At 34.1% G+C, this 12,387-nt stretch overlaps 3 protein-coding genes across 10 annotated transcripts in view; 2 read left to right on the forward strand and 1 right to left on the reverse strand.

Annotated features, from left to right (window-relative positions):
- The window catches only part of LOC103313412 (uncharacterized), a 158,490-nt gene extending 155,499 nt beyond the window's left edge, over window positions 1-2,991 (reverse strand). The window contains exon 1 of the mRNA XM_064358611.1: window positions 2,543-2,991. Within this exon, the coding sequence (XP_064214681.1) occupies window positions 2,543-2,689 (147 nt within the window). The 5' untranslated portion in view covers window positions 2,690-2,991. The remainder of the gene's footprint in view (window positions 1-2,542) is intronic.
- LOC661767 (zinc finger protein castor homolog 1) overlaps window positions 1-4,683 on the forward strand; it is a 107,096-nt gene extending 102,413 nt beyond the window's left edge. For 4 of the 7 annotated variants that reach the window (XM_064358604.1, XM_064358603.1, XM_064358607.1 and 1 more), the window contains exons 11-15: window positions 9-95; window positions 1,073-1,209; window positions 1,259-1,818; window positions 3,266-3,489; window positions 3,601-4,683. In XM_064358604.1, coding sequence (XP_064214674.1) covers window positions 9-95; window positions 1,073-1,209; window positions 1,259-1,818; window positions 3,266-3,489; window positions 3,601-3,875 — 1,283 coding nt within the window. In that variant the 3' untranslated portion in view covers window positions 3,876-4,683. The remainder of the gene's footprint in view (window positions 1-8; window positions 96-1,072; window positions 1,210-1,258; window positions 1,819-3,265; window positions 3,490-3,600) is intronic. The other 3 variants (XM_064358606.1, XM_064358608.1, XM_064358609.1) reach the window with 3 other exon arrangements.
- A 2,230-nt stretch (window positions 4,684-6,913) lies between these two features.
- Window positions 6,914-10,839, forward strand: LOC100141550 (uncharacterized). Of its 2 annotated transcripts, XM_064358370.1 has the most exons (7): window positions 6,915-7,268; window positions 7,312-7,473; window positions 7,525-7,950; window positions 10,037-10,228; window positions 10,288-10,392; window positions 10,444-10,681; window positions 10,726-10,839. In XM_064358370.1, exons 1-7 carry the CDS (start codon window positions 6,956-6,958, stop codon window positions 10,790-10,792), a joined length of 1,503 nt encoding a protein of 500 aa, XP_064214440.1. In that variant the 5' UTR covers window positions 6,915-6,955; the 3' UTR covers window positions 10,793-10,839. The 2 variants fall into 2 exon arrangements, with proteins under 2 accessions (XP_064214441.1, XP_064214440.1); XM_064358371.1 differs by lacking the exon at window positions 10,726-10,839 and having other exon boundaries at window positions 6,914-7,268; window positions 10,437-10,630.
- Window positions 10,840-12,387: the final 1,548 nt, after the last annotated feature.

Raw genomic sequence — 12,387 nt, forward strand, 5'->3', positions numbered from 1 at the left:
ATTTCTAGTGGTGAAGGCTTCAGGAACTTTCTTTCCTCTTTCTACATTGCCGACTGAACCAAAGTCACCAGAAATTTCTAAAATCTTACCAACAGGTACGGCACGTACTAACACCAAAGTCACACGCGGTTTCAGCTCAATAAAACCATTCATTTAGTTTCTACAAGTGTCTTTATAGAGCTGAAACACAGTGTATGTTGCTCGGTACTAATCGTTGGTTCTCTCTCTATTTTTCCACCTTTGTTGTATCATGGCCAACTTACATCAAATGTTACTTACTCAATTAAGGCCCTAACAAAAGTTTTCTCCATAAGTAGCTCTATCTACGGGGAAAAATGCAAACAAATACAAAATATGTGACCATCGTTCATTTTTTTTATTTATTTTTTTTTGTTTTTATTTATTTATTTATTTTTATTTTTTTATTTTTATTGAAAATAACTTTAACACAACTTATTTCGATAATTTCACATTTTTTATCTTAATAACCGTTCACGAAATTTCTAGATTATTCACACTTTTTATATGAAATAATTTTTCCATAGCCAACTACTTTCAAATGTTTTAAATATATTTTTCATCAAAAGTATATAAAAATATCAAACTGTATTTATATCGTTTTCAATTCAGAAAAAAATAAGCTTTTCAAAAATGTCATAGACCGATTACGCATCCATGGGTCACTATGTATATATAATTATTTTTTGTCAGTGTTTATTTATAAAATCTTCGATACTGCTTCACTTCGTGAACAGTTTCATTCAAGAAAAAGAAAAACTCTTGGTGAACAATTTTCGCAATAAAATAAAAGCATATTTTTCCAATCTTTAGGTTTTTTCCAGAATTCCAATTGCTTTTTGTGATTTTCTTCTTGCTTAATTTTCTCTTATTTTTTTTCAAGTTTTTTTTAAATTCGCATAAGTGCAATTTTTGTAAATTTAATTTTTTTTATTTATTTATTTTTCTGTGTTTTGATACGGTCTTAATGGAGCGCATGAACATTTAATGGTAAGATAAATTGGCCATGGTTGTATTTTTTTTTTTTCGAAATTTGAAAAAAACCTGTATTTAGTTGCAAATTTTACAGAACCCTGTAACCAAGACCCCGGCACAGGCAGCAGCACCCTCTACGGCCCGGAATTGAGTTGTTCGCGCCCCTTTTGCAAACTCAAACGCAAATACCACTACCATTGCAACGCTTGCAATCAGGTAAATCCCCGAAATCTCACACTCACTTTTTTCTAATAAAAAAATCAAGGCCTTCTCGGAAATGGACCGCCTAGTCGTCCACGTGGCCAAACACAGCACTGGGGCCCTCAACAGCCAACTCCAAGAAGACAACAACAACCAACAAACCCCCTCCACATCAAACGAACCGAAAATCAACGTCGCCCCCTTACAAAGTCTCCAAAACCCCGTCATGGTCAAACCCGAGCATGAAACCCCCTCCTATTTAACCCCAACTTTCGACGCCTACAACCACTTTTCAAATTTTCCCGCTAATTTAGCTACACAGTTTGCGCTAATGTCGCAACAAAACGCCTTTTTGCCACAAGGGTTGTATCAAAATGCGGGGATTCCCACACAGTTGATGTTCCAACACTCGCAGTTGATGCAAAGCCCGCTTTTGGGGGGACCCCAGCATGGCTACCAAAGTGACAATATGACGAGTCCATTGGCCGCAATGGCGGCCAATTTAAATAAAAGGGCCTTGAGCCCACATCATGAAATCACACCCGAACAGAAAAAGGCAAGGATACAGAACTCGATGAGGATTCTGAAGGACGAACCGGTTCCCGAGGGCTATTTACGATTCAGGTTGGTAATATAATAATTCTTTATTCGTGCCATAAATACAATGTGTTTTTAAATGATTGTCGTCTAGTCGTCTGTGAATTTCCCATGTAAAATCAGAAATGCTGCTTTATATAGTTAAAGACAGGCATTTATTTTCCAATTCGGAAATAAGCTTAGACAATAAAAGTATTTTCTTGCACAGTGTAACAATATAGTTGTATTTTAACGAAATTTTTTAAAATAATTAATTGACAATTTGTGAATTTCACGACTGACAGTTTTGACATTTATTGACAGAATTCAATTGAGCAGAGCGGCGTAAAATGATATCAAAGTTACCTACGATGAGAATCATTTAAAAATACATTGTATAAAGTACTTTTGTATATGTCAAACTTTGTATATTTTAAAAAATAAAAAAAACAAAACACGTAAACATAAATTAATTAAATTCGAACTAAATATCGCTAAACTTGTTCAGAAACTCCGGTTTTGGCCGTATGTTGTAATGTGCTTTTTATGGCACGTCAAATTTAACAACTAACATTAATTTCGAAATTTTTTCGACTAATTCTAGTTTACGGGACTATTAAGTCTTAAACAACATAAAAAAGTTTGGAAAAATTGTTTTTTAAACGGCCGTCTAACGATGACGTCACACAATGACGTCACAATCACGCCATAACCCCATGCAAATAAAATTAACGTTCGAATGACTTTTGAACCCCAAATGTGTAGCACTTACCTTTCCCAAATCCAAAACTGTGTGTAAAACAGTCTCTTGAGCCGGTTTTTCCCCGAATATCCTCCATGAACACAACCAAGGGACAGGTGGTTGTGCGCGCGCCTGGACTTTCAAATTCACAAATAATTCACTAAACAAGTACCCCATTTTGCACTTGTAAACCACCCAACACAATTAATCACTGGTTTCGTTTGATTTTCTGAGAGATAACAACAATAACACCGACTAACAAACTCACAGTGACAACTGTCAAAAGCAGCGTCCGAATTGGTGCAAAGTCAAAGCACTCTTGCCAATTTTTTCGAAAGTGTGATTTCAGGCATTTATCAAATTTTTTTGGCAAAAAACTCTTCCTAATCAGTAAAGAGTTGATTTAAATGTCGTTTCACAAATTTGTATCGTGTCTATAACTCGTTTTTTCTCTGAAGTCACGAAAAATTCTCATGGTCCCCCCCCCTCTCGAATAAACAAAGTTGCGTCGCTAAGGGCAACAGTGACAAAGAAAGACCTATTGACGATTTTGTGTGTGTAAGACAGGGCGCAACGTATCACATATTAGTATACAGGGTGTTTATTATATTACGGTCTTGGAACCACTTCATTATTTTAATAATTACTCCAAGACCGTAAACACCCTATAATACAAACTGTTGGTAAAAAAATGTAATCTAGTGTAATTTAAATACAGTTTTCTGTAAAATCAGTTGTATGTGGGAATTACAGGTTTAATGAGGATTGCCAGTACCAACATTGCGGCTATAGGGAGCACCAAACCCACTTCCATTGTCAAAGACAGGACTGTGGGTACAGTTTTTGCGACAAGACGAGGTTTGTCCAACATACAGCGCGACACGAACGGTTGGACACCCTGATGGGCGGCGATTTCCAGCAATACAGGGCCAACGTAGCCTGCGGCAGGAGCGACTGCGCATACACCAACAATTTGGGTACTTTACTCATTTTTTCTATTTAGTTACTTAATAAAGACCCTAAATCTAAAGTTTGCTTCACACAAATTTGGCTATTATTTATTTATTTATTTTTTTTTTTTGGTTTAGGTTCGACGCAGAACAAGGCGTCGCACTTCCATTGCCTCAAGTGCGACTTCGTGTGCACGGACACCAACAAGGTGGTGGCGCACCGCCGCCAGCACCAAAAACTGGACTCGATCCAGGCGGCTGGGTTCGAAAAGTTCACCCCAAGCCAGCACTGTCGCGTCCCGAATTGCCAACACAGCGGCAAACAAACGCACTATCATTGTCTGTCGTGTCAGTACGCCGTGCTGGGATTGGCCCAAATGTCCGCGCACAAGTACCGCCATCTGGAGGGTTGATTGTTTGCTCAATTATTGTAAATATGTATAGAGCTGTATACAGTTTGTAAATAGGGTACAACACAAGGAACTCACCTCGACTATCTAATACCGGGGATGTCCCGAATAATTTATTTATCGACTGAGATCGTCCGAGTCTGACTTGGTGTCGTAGCTTTTGAGTATTATATCGTAGGGAACAATTGTAAATTGGAAAAAGACATAGTATTTTTAGGTGTAGCTTAGAGGCCTTTTTTTCATGGAAAAATTATTCTAGATTAGTGCCTTAGAAAAAGACATATAATTTTGGTGCCTTCTCGGGTACTTTGGGTAGAAGAGACGAACTAAATTCAGGTGTACCGAACAATAAGTAATTCATTCCATAAGTGCCATATTATAACAAATGATACATTATTTAAAACAAGTAGATTTTTGCAAATTAACGCTAGGTAGGTTAACGAGGTGTCATATCTTATCATTTTTTTTGTTTGCATGCTCAACTTATTTATTTCATTGTATTATTTTTTTGTGATTCCAAGTGAATTTTTTGCCATATAGCTTCCCAGCCGACAAATCGGCCCTTTCTCTCCTCCCTCTTCCGTTCACAGCTAGTCTATTCCTGCTTTATCTGTTTCGTTTTATTCTCAAATATTAGCTATACGTATTATACAATCATAAAAATGATTTTAAGCATCGACTATAGTCGAACTGTATTCTAATTGAGTTAAGGAAGTAAAGCGTATGTTTGATTTTGTATGAGTGTAATTATGTTATTTTCTGTGATTGTATGTGTTGTTTTTTTAAAAAAGATCAGTATTTATATCATAAAGCGTTTCATTTATTCACACCCACCGCCTCCTTTATTTCGTAAAAAATAAATTGAAACAGTGATTCTTTAGTTTCGAGCGTTGTTATGTGCAGTGCGTCAACTGCTAAGTGTCTCGAGTGTCAACAATGACAATTTTTAAACACCAGAACAACGAAATAAGTAACTATACAAATATGAAAGAAAGAAAAATAAAACAAATAATGCAGTTGCAAAGTCTAAACTAAAACATTAAAGAAAACAATAAGAACTAATAGAATGATCCGCAGATTTTACTGAAACAAACCGATTTGCTCCCCGACATTTAGTTTTTAAGTTATGAATTTTTAATAAATAAACCGGCGCATCCACCATTTTTCAAAATAAATTCAGCTTTTAAATAATTCTTGATTTAGCTAGGGTTGTAACAATGGTGGAATAATACGCAAAATGAGCCGCTGAATTCAATGGAATAAACCGCATTGCTCTACGACTTTTAGTTTTCGAGTTATGAATTTTTTTTTTTGGTAAAAAAAATTTTTCACAATAATTACTGCCTATCTCAATTTTTAGCAAAAAACTTTAAAAGTTTAGATCTCGTTAAAAAATGGTTTTATACGCAAAACGAGCTGCTGAATTCAATGGAACAAACCGCATTGCTCTACGACTTTGAGTTTTTGAGTTATGAATTTTTTTTAAATAACTCGGCGCATCCACCATTTTTCAAATTAAAATAAAATAAATTACGGCAATACTATTCGAAAAAGTGGAAGTATTTTTATCCATGCCTATGGAAAATGATCCGGGGAATCGATTAGCATCGACAAAATTTCCAAATTCAGAATAGTTTCTTAGTTATGAATTTTTTTAAATTTTACCAATTTTTGCTTTTATCTGCAATTTGCTCGAAAACTATTAGTCAGAGAACAATAATCTTTTTTGAAAAAAATAGATAATTCAAAGAGCTTTCCAACGATAATACACTTCATGGGGTTGTCTCTGACAGTTACGGAGCTATTGGTCGACAAATGTTCCGGGTACCGAGAATCGACCAAAACTGCGACAAAAATCAAAACTCTAAAAATCGAAGCAATGAATTTTTTTTTCTACTTTTACCAACTGTAGGGGGTTGTTAAGGCATATAGAAGTCCGAAAAACTATGATAGAACGACTTTTAAAAAAATTTAATTTTTTCACTTTCTTGAAGATAAGTGTTATTACTCAGGAAATTTTAGCAAAAAAAATCAAAATTTTAAATTACATGAAAAGTTGGTATAATACGCAAAATGAGGCGCAGAATTCAATGGAACAAACGCATTGCTCTAAGACTTTTAGTTTTTGAGTTATGAATTTTCTTGTTGAATAAAATTTTTCGCTATAGAAATTGCCTATCTTAATTTTTAGCGAAAAATTTTAAAACGTCAGATCTCCTCGAAAGTTGGTATAATACAGAAAATGAGCCGCTGAAATCAATGGAATAAACCGCATTGCTCTAAGACTTTTAGTTTCTGAGTTATGAATTTTTTTGTTGAATAAAATTTTCTACTATAGAAATTGCCTATCTTAATTTTTAGCAAAAAATTTTAAATTGTCAGATCTCGTTGAAAGTTGGCCTAATACAGAAAATGAGCCGCTGAATTCAATGGAACAAACCGCATTGCTCTAAGACTTTTAGTTTCTGAGTTATGAATTTTTTTGTTGAATAAAATTTTCCACTATAAAAATTGCATATCTTAATTTTTAGCAAAAAAATTTAAAATGTCAGATCTCGTTGAAAGTTGGTCTAATACAGAAAATGAGCCGCTGAATTCAATGGAACAAACCGCGTTGCTCTACGACTTTTAGTTTTTGAGTTATGAATTTTTAATAAATAAACCGGCGCATCCACCATTTTTCAAAATAACTTCAGCTTTTGAATACGTTCTTGATTTAGCTAGGGTTGTAAAAATGGTGGTATAGGACGCAAAATGAGCCGTAAAATTCAATGGAATAAACCGTTTTGCCCTACGACTTATAGTTTTTGAGTTATGAATTTTTTTAAAAAATATTTAAAAAACATCAAAATTTAGAATTTTTTAAGTTATGGCTGGCACTTTTCGTCCCATTTTAACAAAATCCTGCTTAAGCAGTCCAAGAAAGCAAAAATAACACCATTTACGGCATATTTATCAAAACGCTGGGAATACGGTTGGAAATAGAAAAAAAGAAACAAACTTGCAGAAATGTAAATGACACCAGATAATACAGTAAACTGTAATCGCAAGTACAAAAAAACAGTCTTTTTGACAAAAGTGTCATGTCACTTGTACTTTTTTTCCTGCTTTTATTTTTGACAAAAAACGCAAACCCGGCTGATTTAAATGTGGGAACGACTTTATTCACCAACGCTGACCGAGCCAAGGAGTGTTGGTCGTCGGAAAACGTGGCCTTATTGTCATCCCGGATGATCCTTGAGGACCTTTTACCCAGCACTTCAATTCTTGTGATAGATTCCAACGAATTCGTCACCGATTTAGTGGAATATTTCCGCCTGATCCTCGAAATCGTGCGCAAGGAAACGCACGGCAAAACCAAGCACATTACGTTGTTAGCACTGACGGATTTGTTGGGTAAAGTCCCGAATTTTTTGATCCGTTTAAGTGTCTTTTTTAGGCGGTTATTTGCATCATGCCGTTCTCCCAATCTCCAAATACGCATATTACGCCGGCTTGATTGATTATGACAGCATGGCCACGCTTTTGGGGCTTTTTGACGAGCTTAAGTGGTTTTTGCGAACCAATGGACAGGGCTGGGCTAAGCCCTTATCCCAAAATCGTAAATTTATATGTTTAAGGGAATTTCAGTTGGTACCCCTGTCACTTTTAGTGGAAAATTTCGAAATCAGGCTGATCCCGCTACAATCCCCTATACATGACAAAGACGACTGCGATAATTTGATGTTCGTGCACAATGAAAAGCCCGAAAGCACGGAAAAGTCCCAGCATTGTGACGCAACCATCCCTTTGCCCTTTTTCGATTCAAACACAAGACCTAGCGCTATAGCCCTTCCAACTAAATCGTGCCCTTTGCACAATGTGGAAGCCAACACATCGAGTTACCTGGTCATGAAATTCTTCGTAATGTCGTACAAATGTCTACAGTTGAAAAACACCAAGTCGGAGAATATCGATAAGTTTCAGTGTGATTTCGTTCACTGGATTGACGATCAAATCATGCCGCGGCTTCCTGACGAGAAATTTTACGCCGCTTTTGGGGGAATCCTCCGCGTGAGGAACACCCTCAAACGGCTAGGTAACCCGACATTACTGTACTTGCTAATTAATTTGGAATTTGCATTTGGCAACCCTGACTGTCAAATTTAAATGTCAAAATTTTACACTCAAATGTCATTCACATGCAGGGAGGCCACCAACAAACACAGTGTTGTCACTAGATTTTTTTGTCTCAGTTTTTAAAATCCACCCAGTATAACACATACAGGCTGACACAACAATCCGAAAAACCACCATAATTCGTTTATTATTAGAGATTTCTTATCTTCTTTTTCTTTTTCTTCTTCTTCTTTTTTTACATCGTAGCTGTGTTTCATTTACATATTTTAAATATGTTGCGGTCTTAATATAAAAAAAAACTCTAAAGTAACGTTTTTTGTAATGAAGTCGACCAATACAATTTTTGAAGAACAAAATCATCATATTAAGACACCCTGTATCCCTATCCAGGTTATTATATAGTAGTTTTAATCAAAAAGTTGTTATTTTCGTTTTTATTTTTTTTAGGCGAAAACAAAAAAAAAACTAGACGTTTTTAAATAAGACATTTACTAGGCACATTTTTATAAGAAATCTAAATCTGTCATCGCCTTTTCCAAGGCTTTCTTGATGTCAGAGTTACAACACTCAACTTTGGTTATACAGATGATTAGCAAAAAATTTTAAAACGTCTGATCTCGTTGAAAGTTGGTATAATACAGAAAATGAGCCGCTGAATTCAATGGAATAAACCGCATTGCTCTACGACTTTTAGTTTTTGAGTTATGAATTTTTTATAAATAAACCGGCGCATCCACCATTTTTCCAAATAAATTTATTTTTTAAATAAGTTCTTGATTTAGCTAGGGTTGTAAAAATGGTGGTATAATACGCAAAATGAGCCGCAAAATTCAATGGAATAAACTGTTTTGCTCTACGACTTTTAGTTTTTGAGTTAAGAATTTTTTAATAAATAAACCGGCGCATCCACCATTTTTCCAAATAAATTAATTTTTTAAATAAGTTCTTGATTCAGCTAGGGTTGTAAAAATGGTGGTATGATACGCAAAATGAGCCGCAAAATTCAATGGAATAAACCGTTTTGCTCTACGACTTTTAGTTTTTGAGTTATGAATTTTTTAACAAATAAATTGGAACATCCACTATTTTTAAAATTAAATTAAGTCTTTCAATAAGCTACGGTTGTAAAAATGGATACGCAAAAAGAGCCGCAGAATTTACTTAAACAAACGGTTTTGCTCACCGACTTTTACTTTTTGAGTTATGAATTTTTAATAAATAAACCGGCGCATCCACCATTTTTCAAAATAAATTCATTTTTTAAATAAGTTCTTGATTTAACTAGGGTTGTAAAAATGATGGTATGATACGCAAAATGAGCCGCAAAATTTAATGGAATAAACCGTTTTGCTCTACGACTTTTAGTTTTTGAGTTATAATTTTTTTAACAAATAAATTGGTACATCCACTATTTTTAAAATTAAATTAAGTCTTTCAATAAGCTACGGTTGTAAAAATGGATACGCAAAATGAGCCGCAGAATTTACTTAAACAAACGGTTTTGGTCTACGACTTTTAATTTTTGAGTTATGAATTATTAATAAATAAACCGGCGCATCCACCATTTTTCCAAATAAATTCAGCTTTTAAAGAAGTTCTTGATTCAGCTAGGGTTGTAAAAATAGTGGTACAATACGCAAAATGAACCGAAAAATTCAATGGAATAAACCGTTTTGCTCTACGACTTTTAGTTTTTGAGTTATAAATTTTTTTATAAATAAATTGATGCATCCACCATTTTTCAAAATAAATTAAGCCTTTAAATAAGCTACAGTTGTAGAGATGGAAGTATATAACGCAAAATGAGCTCCAGAAATCACTGAAACAAAGGGTTTTGCTCTACGACTTTTACTTTTTAAGTTATGAATTTTTTGAAAAATAATTCGGCGCATCCACCATTTTTCAAAATAAATTCAGTTTTTAAATAAATTTAAATAAGAATTGAACCAGTTTAATTCATCTATTTGCGTTGTTAACATTTAACGACTCAAAATGAATAAAAAACGCGCCAAATTTAAACTTCTCCGTTATTTTGCCCGTTTCAGGTGTCAGTTCGGGAAGTGTGGAAAAACAACTCGACGATTTTCGCCAAGTAATCGAAGAGGCGCAAAAACCAACAAACAATGGCCGACAAATGAGCCGCGCCGCCATGATACTCACCGCCGTCTTGATCACGATTTTTGTATGGTTTTTGCTCGGTACCATGTTCATTTGTTACAGGATGCGCCAATCAAAACGTAATATTTTGGGCGGGAAATTTGATTTTTGTTAAAATAATATGAGCAATTGATTGTAGCGCGTTCATCACCCGAAGGTGGCGATAAGACAACGACGTGTTCATCGCTTTGTTCAAGCAAATACTTCTATCCGGAGAAACTGAGCTCGAGCAACAATAAGAGAGGTTTGGTGGTTACAAAATTTTTTGGGTAAATCCCCGATTGTCAGGTTTAAGGCGGGCGCCAACAAATCGTGATTACGGGATGTCGCTGCAAGGAGGATGATGACGAAGATGAGGATTTTACCACGAATAGTGGCACTGTTAACGATTCTACACGAACCGATGGGAAATTAACTTCGATTACGGAAAAGTCCGAACCTACGAGTAATACAACGGCGTCAGGGCCGTCAAAAATTCCATCGAAAGACATGGATTTGAAACCACAAAAGGCGCGAAACGAAGCTCCTCGGAGGTAATGACGGTTTCTGTTTTATCGGTGATTGATTTTGTTTTCAGGAAGGGTAAAGTACAGAGACAGGTGTATATGGACTCGGATACGGACTCGGAATCGCCCGCCAAGTAGTCTTGATTTTTATTGTATATGTTTTACTAAAGTTTTATTTTTACACACTTTCAGTGTTCTTTAATTTGCGACGGCAGCGCCATCTAGAAACATTGTTGATAAGTTTCGGCACAAATATACAGACTACGGACGACTATAAGTTAGGAGACGAAACGAGATACAAAATCGCAGGATTTTCTGAACCAAAAAAAAATAATAATACGATAGCGTAAAAATCGTTTTAAATTAATTTAAATCCAACCAAATCATCAATTTATTGGAAAAAATGCACAAATGTTGAGCTTTGTGCTCTTAACAGACTAAGAACAATTGAGGTACTAAAATTTTCACAAAAATTTTGGGAAAAAAATTATTTAAAACTTGTGTTAAGTTTACACTTTTTATATAATGTTTCGTCGTCGCTGACTTTTTTCAAAGACATTTTTCTGTAATATGTACTACTTAGACTTTTTCTACTATTATTAAAACTACTAAAAACGGCTTAAAACTCATTAAATAAACAATTGAGAATTTAACTTTTCATTTAAAATGTAAGATATTTTTGCTGTCCTGGGCTATAGCCCGTTTAGCCCATGTCTATGCCCATATGTAAATGTGCCTCTAGATGTAAAGAACTTGGAATTAAAAACTCTGAGTATGAAAGGAATAGTAAACAGTTATTGTGATGTTTGATTTTGTTCTTGTAAATTTAAAATTTTATATTCTGACCCAAACGTAAATATTATTTTTTTAAGTACCTAAATAACAGTGAAACCTCTCTTAATGGACACTTTTGGATAACGGACATCTCTTTACAGCGGACAATTTTTTAGGAACGTAACAAAAGCATTGGAAAATAATGTAAAAAAACTCTCTATAACTGACTTTCTGTTTAGCGGACGAAGACGAAAAGTATTGTCTAATTACCTTATTATCATATAATATCATATGATTTCTTACAACGGACAGTTAAGTGGTTGTGCAATGTAAAATAAAAAATCTAGAATTAAATATCGATTTATATGCAAAAATTTTTAGAAAAACTTGATAAAAACAGTAATAAAAACGTCATCGTCCTAAAAGGAAAATTTGTATTAACATTACAGCAAAAACTCATGCACCTGAATATTTTAAAACTGTTCAAAAAATTACTGAAATTACGTATCGTGTAAAAAATTATTCTAAAAAAGACGGCTTCTAAAAACAATCAAACAAAAATTTAAATTTTTTTAAAGTTTTCTATTTTAATTTGATAAGATTTTTAGCAATAGCTTATAATAATAAAAAGTTTAAAAAAATGTTTAATGTCACGGAACCTTACATGGTTAAAAAATTAAACATTAAAAATTAACATAAAACACATTTAACCTATGTAACATATTGACATTATTATTCAAGAATTTTGCACAAAAGTAAAACATTTTTTTTTAAATATGTTTATTGCTGTGTTAAATATGAATATGGTTGGTGGGTAGTTTATTGAATAATGCTTTCGTAGCTCTATAAATAATGGTTTTTTTTTCATTCCTAGAACAGTTACACCCCATTGCTCATTTAAAAAAAATAATACAAATAATAAAAAAATAATCAAGAGTAGAACACCCTCAAAAACAAGC

This window comes from Tribolium castaneum, chromosome 8 (genome assembly GCF_031307605.1).
Source record: "Tribolium castaneum strain GA2 chromosome 8, icTriCast1.1, whole genome shotgun sequence".
NCBI classification, from domain to species: domain Eukaryota; kingdom Metazoa; phylum Arthropoda; class Insecta; order Coleoptera; family Tenebrionidae; genus Tribolium; species Tribolium castaneum.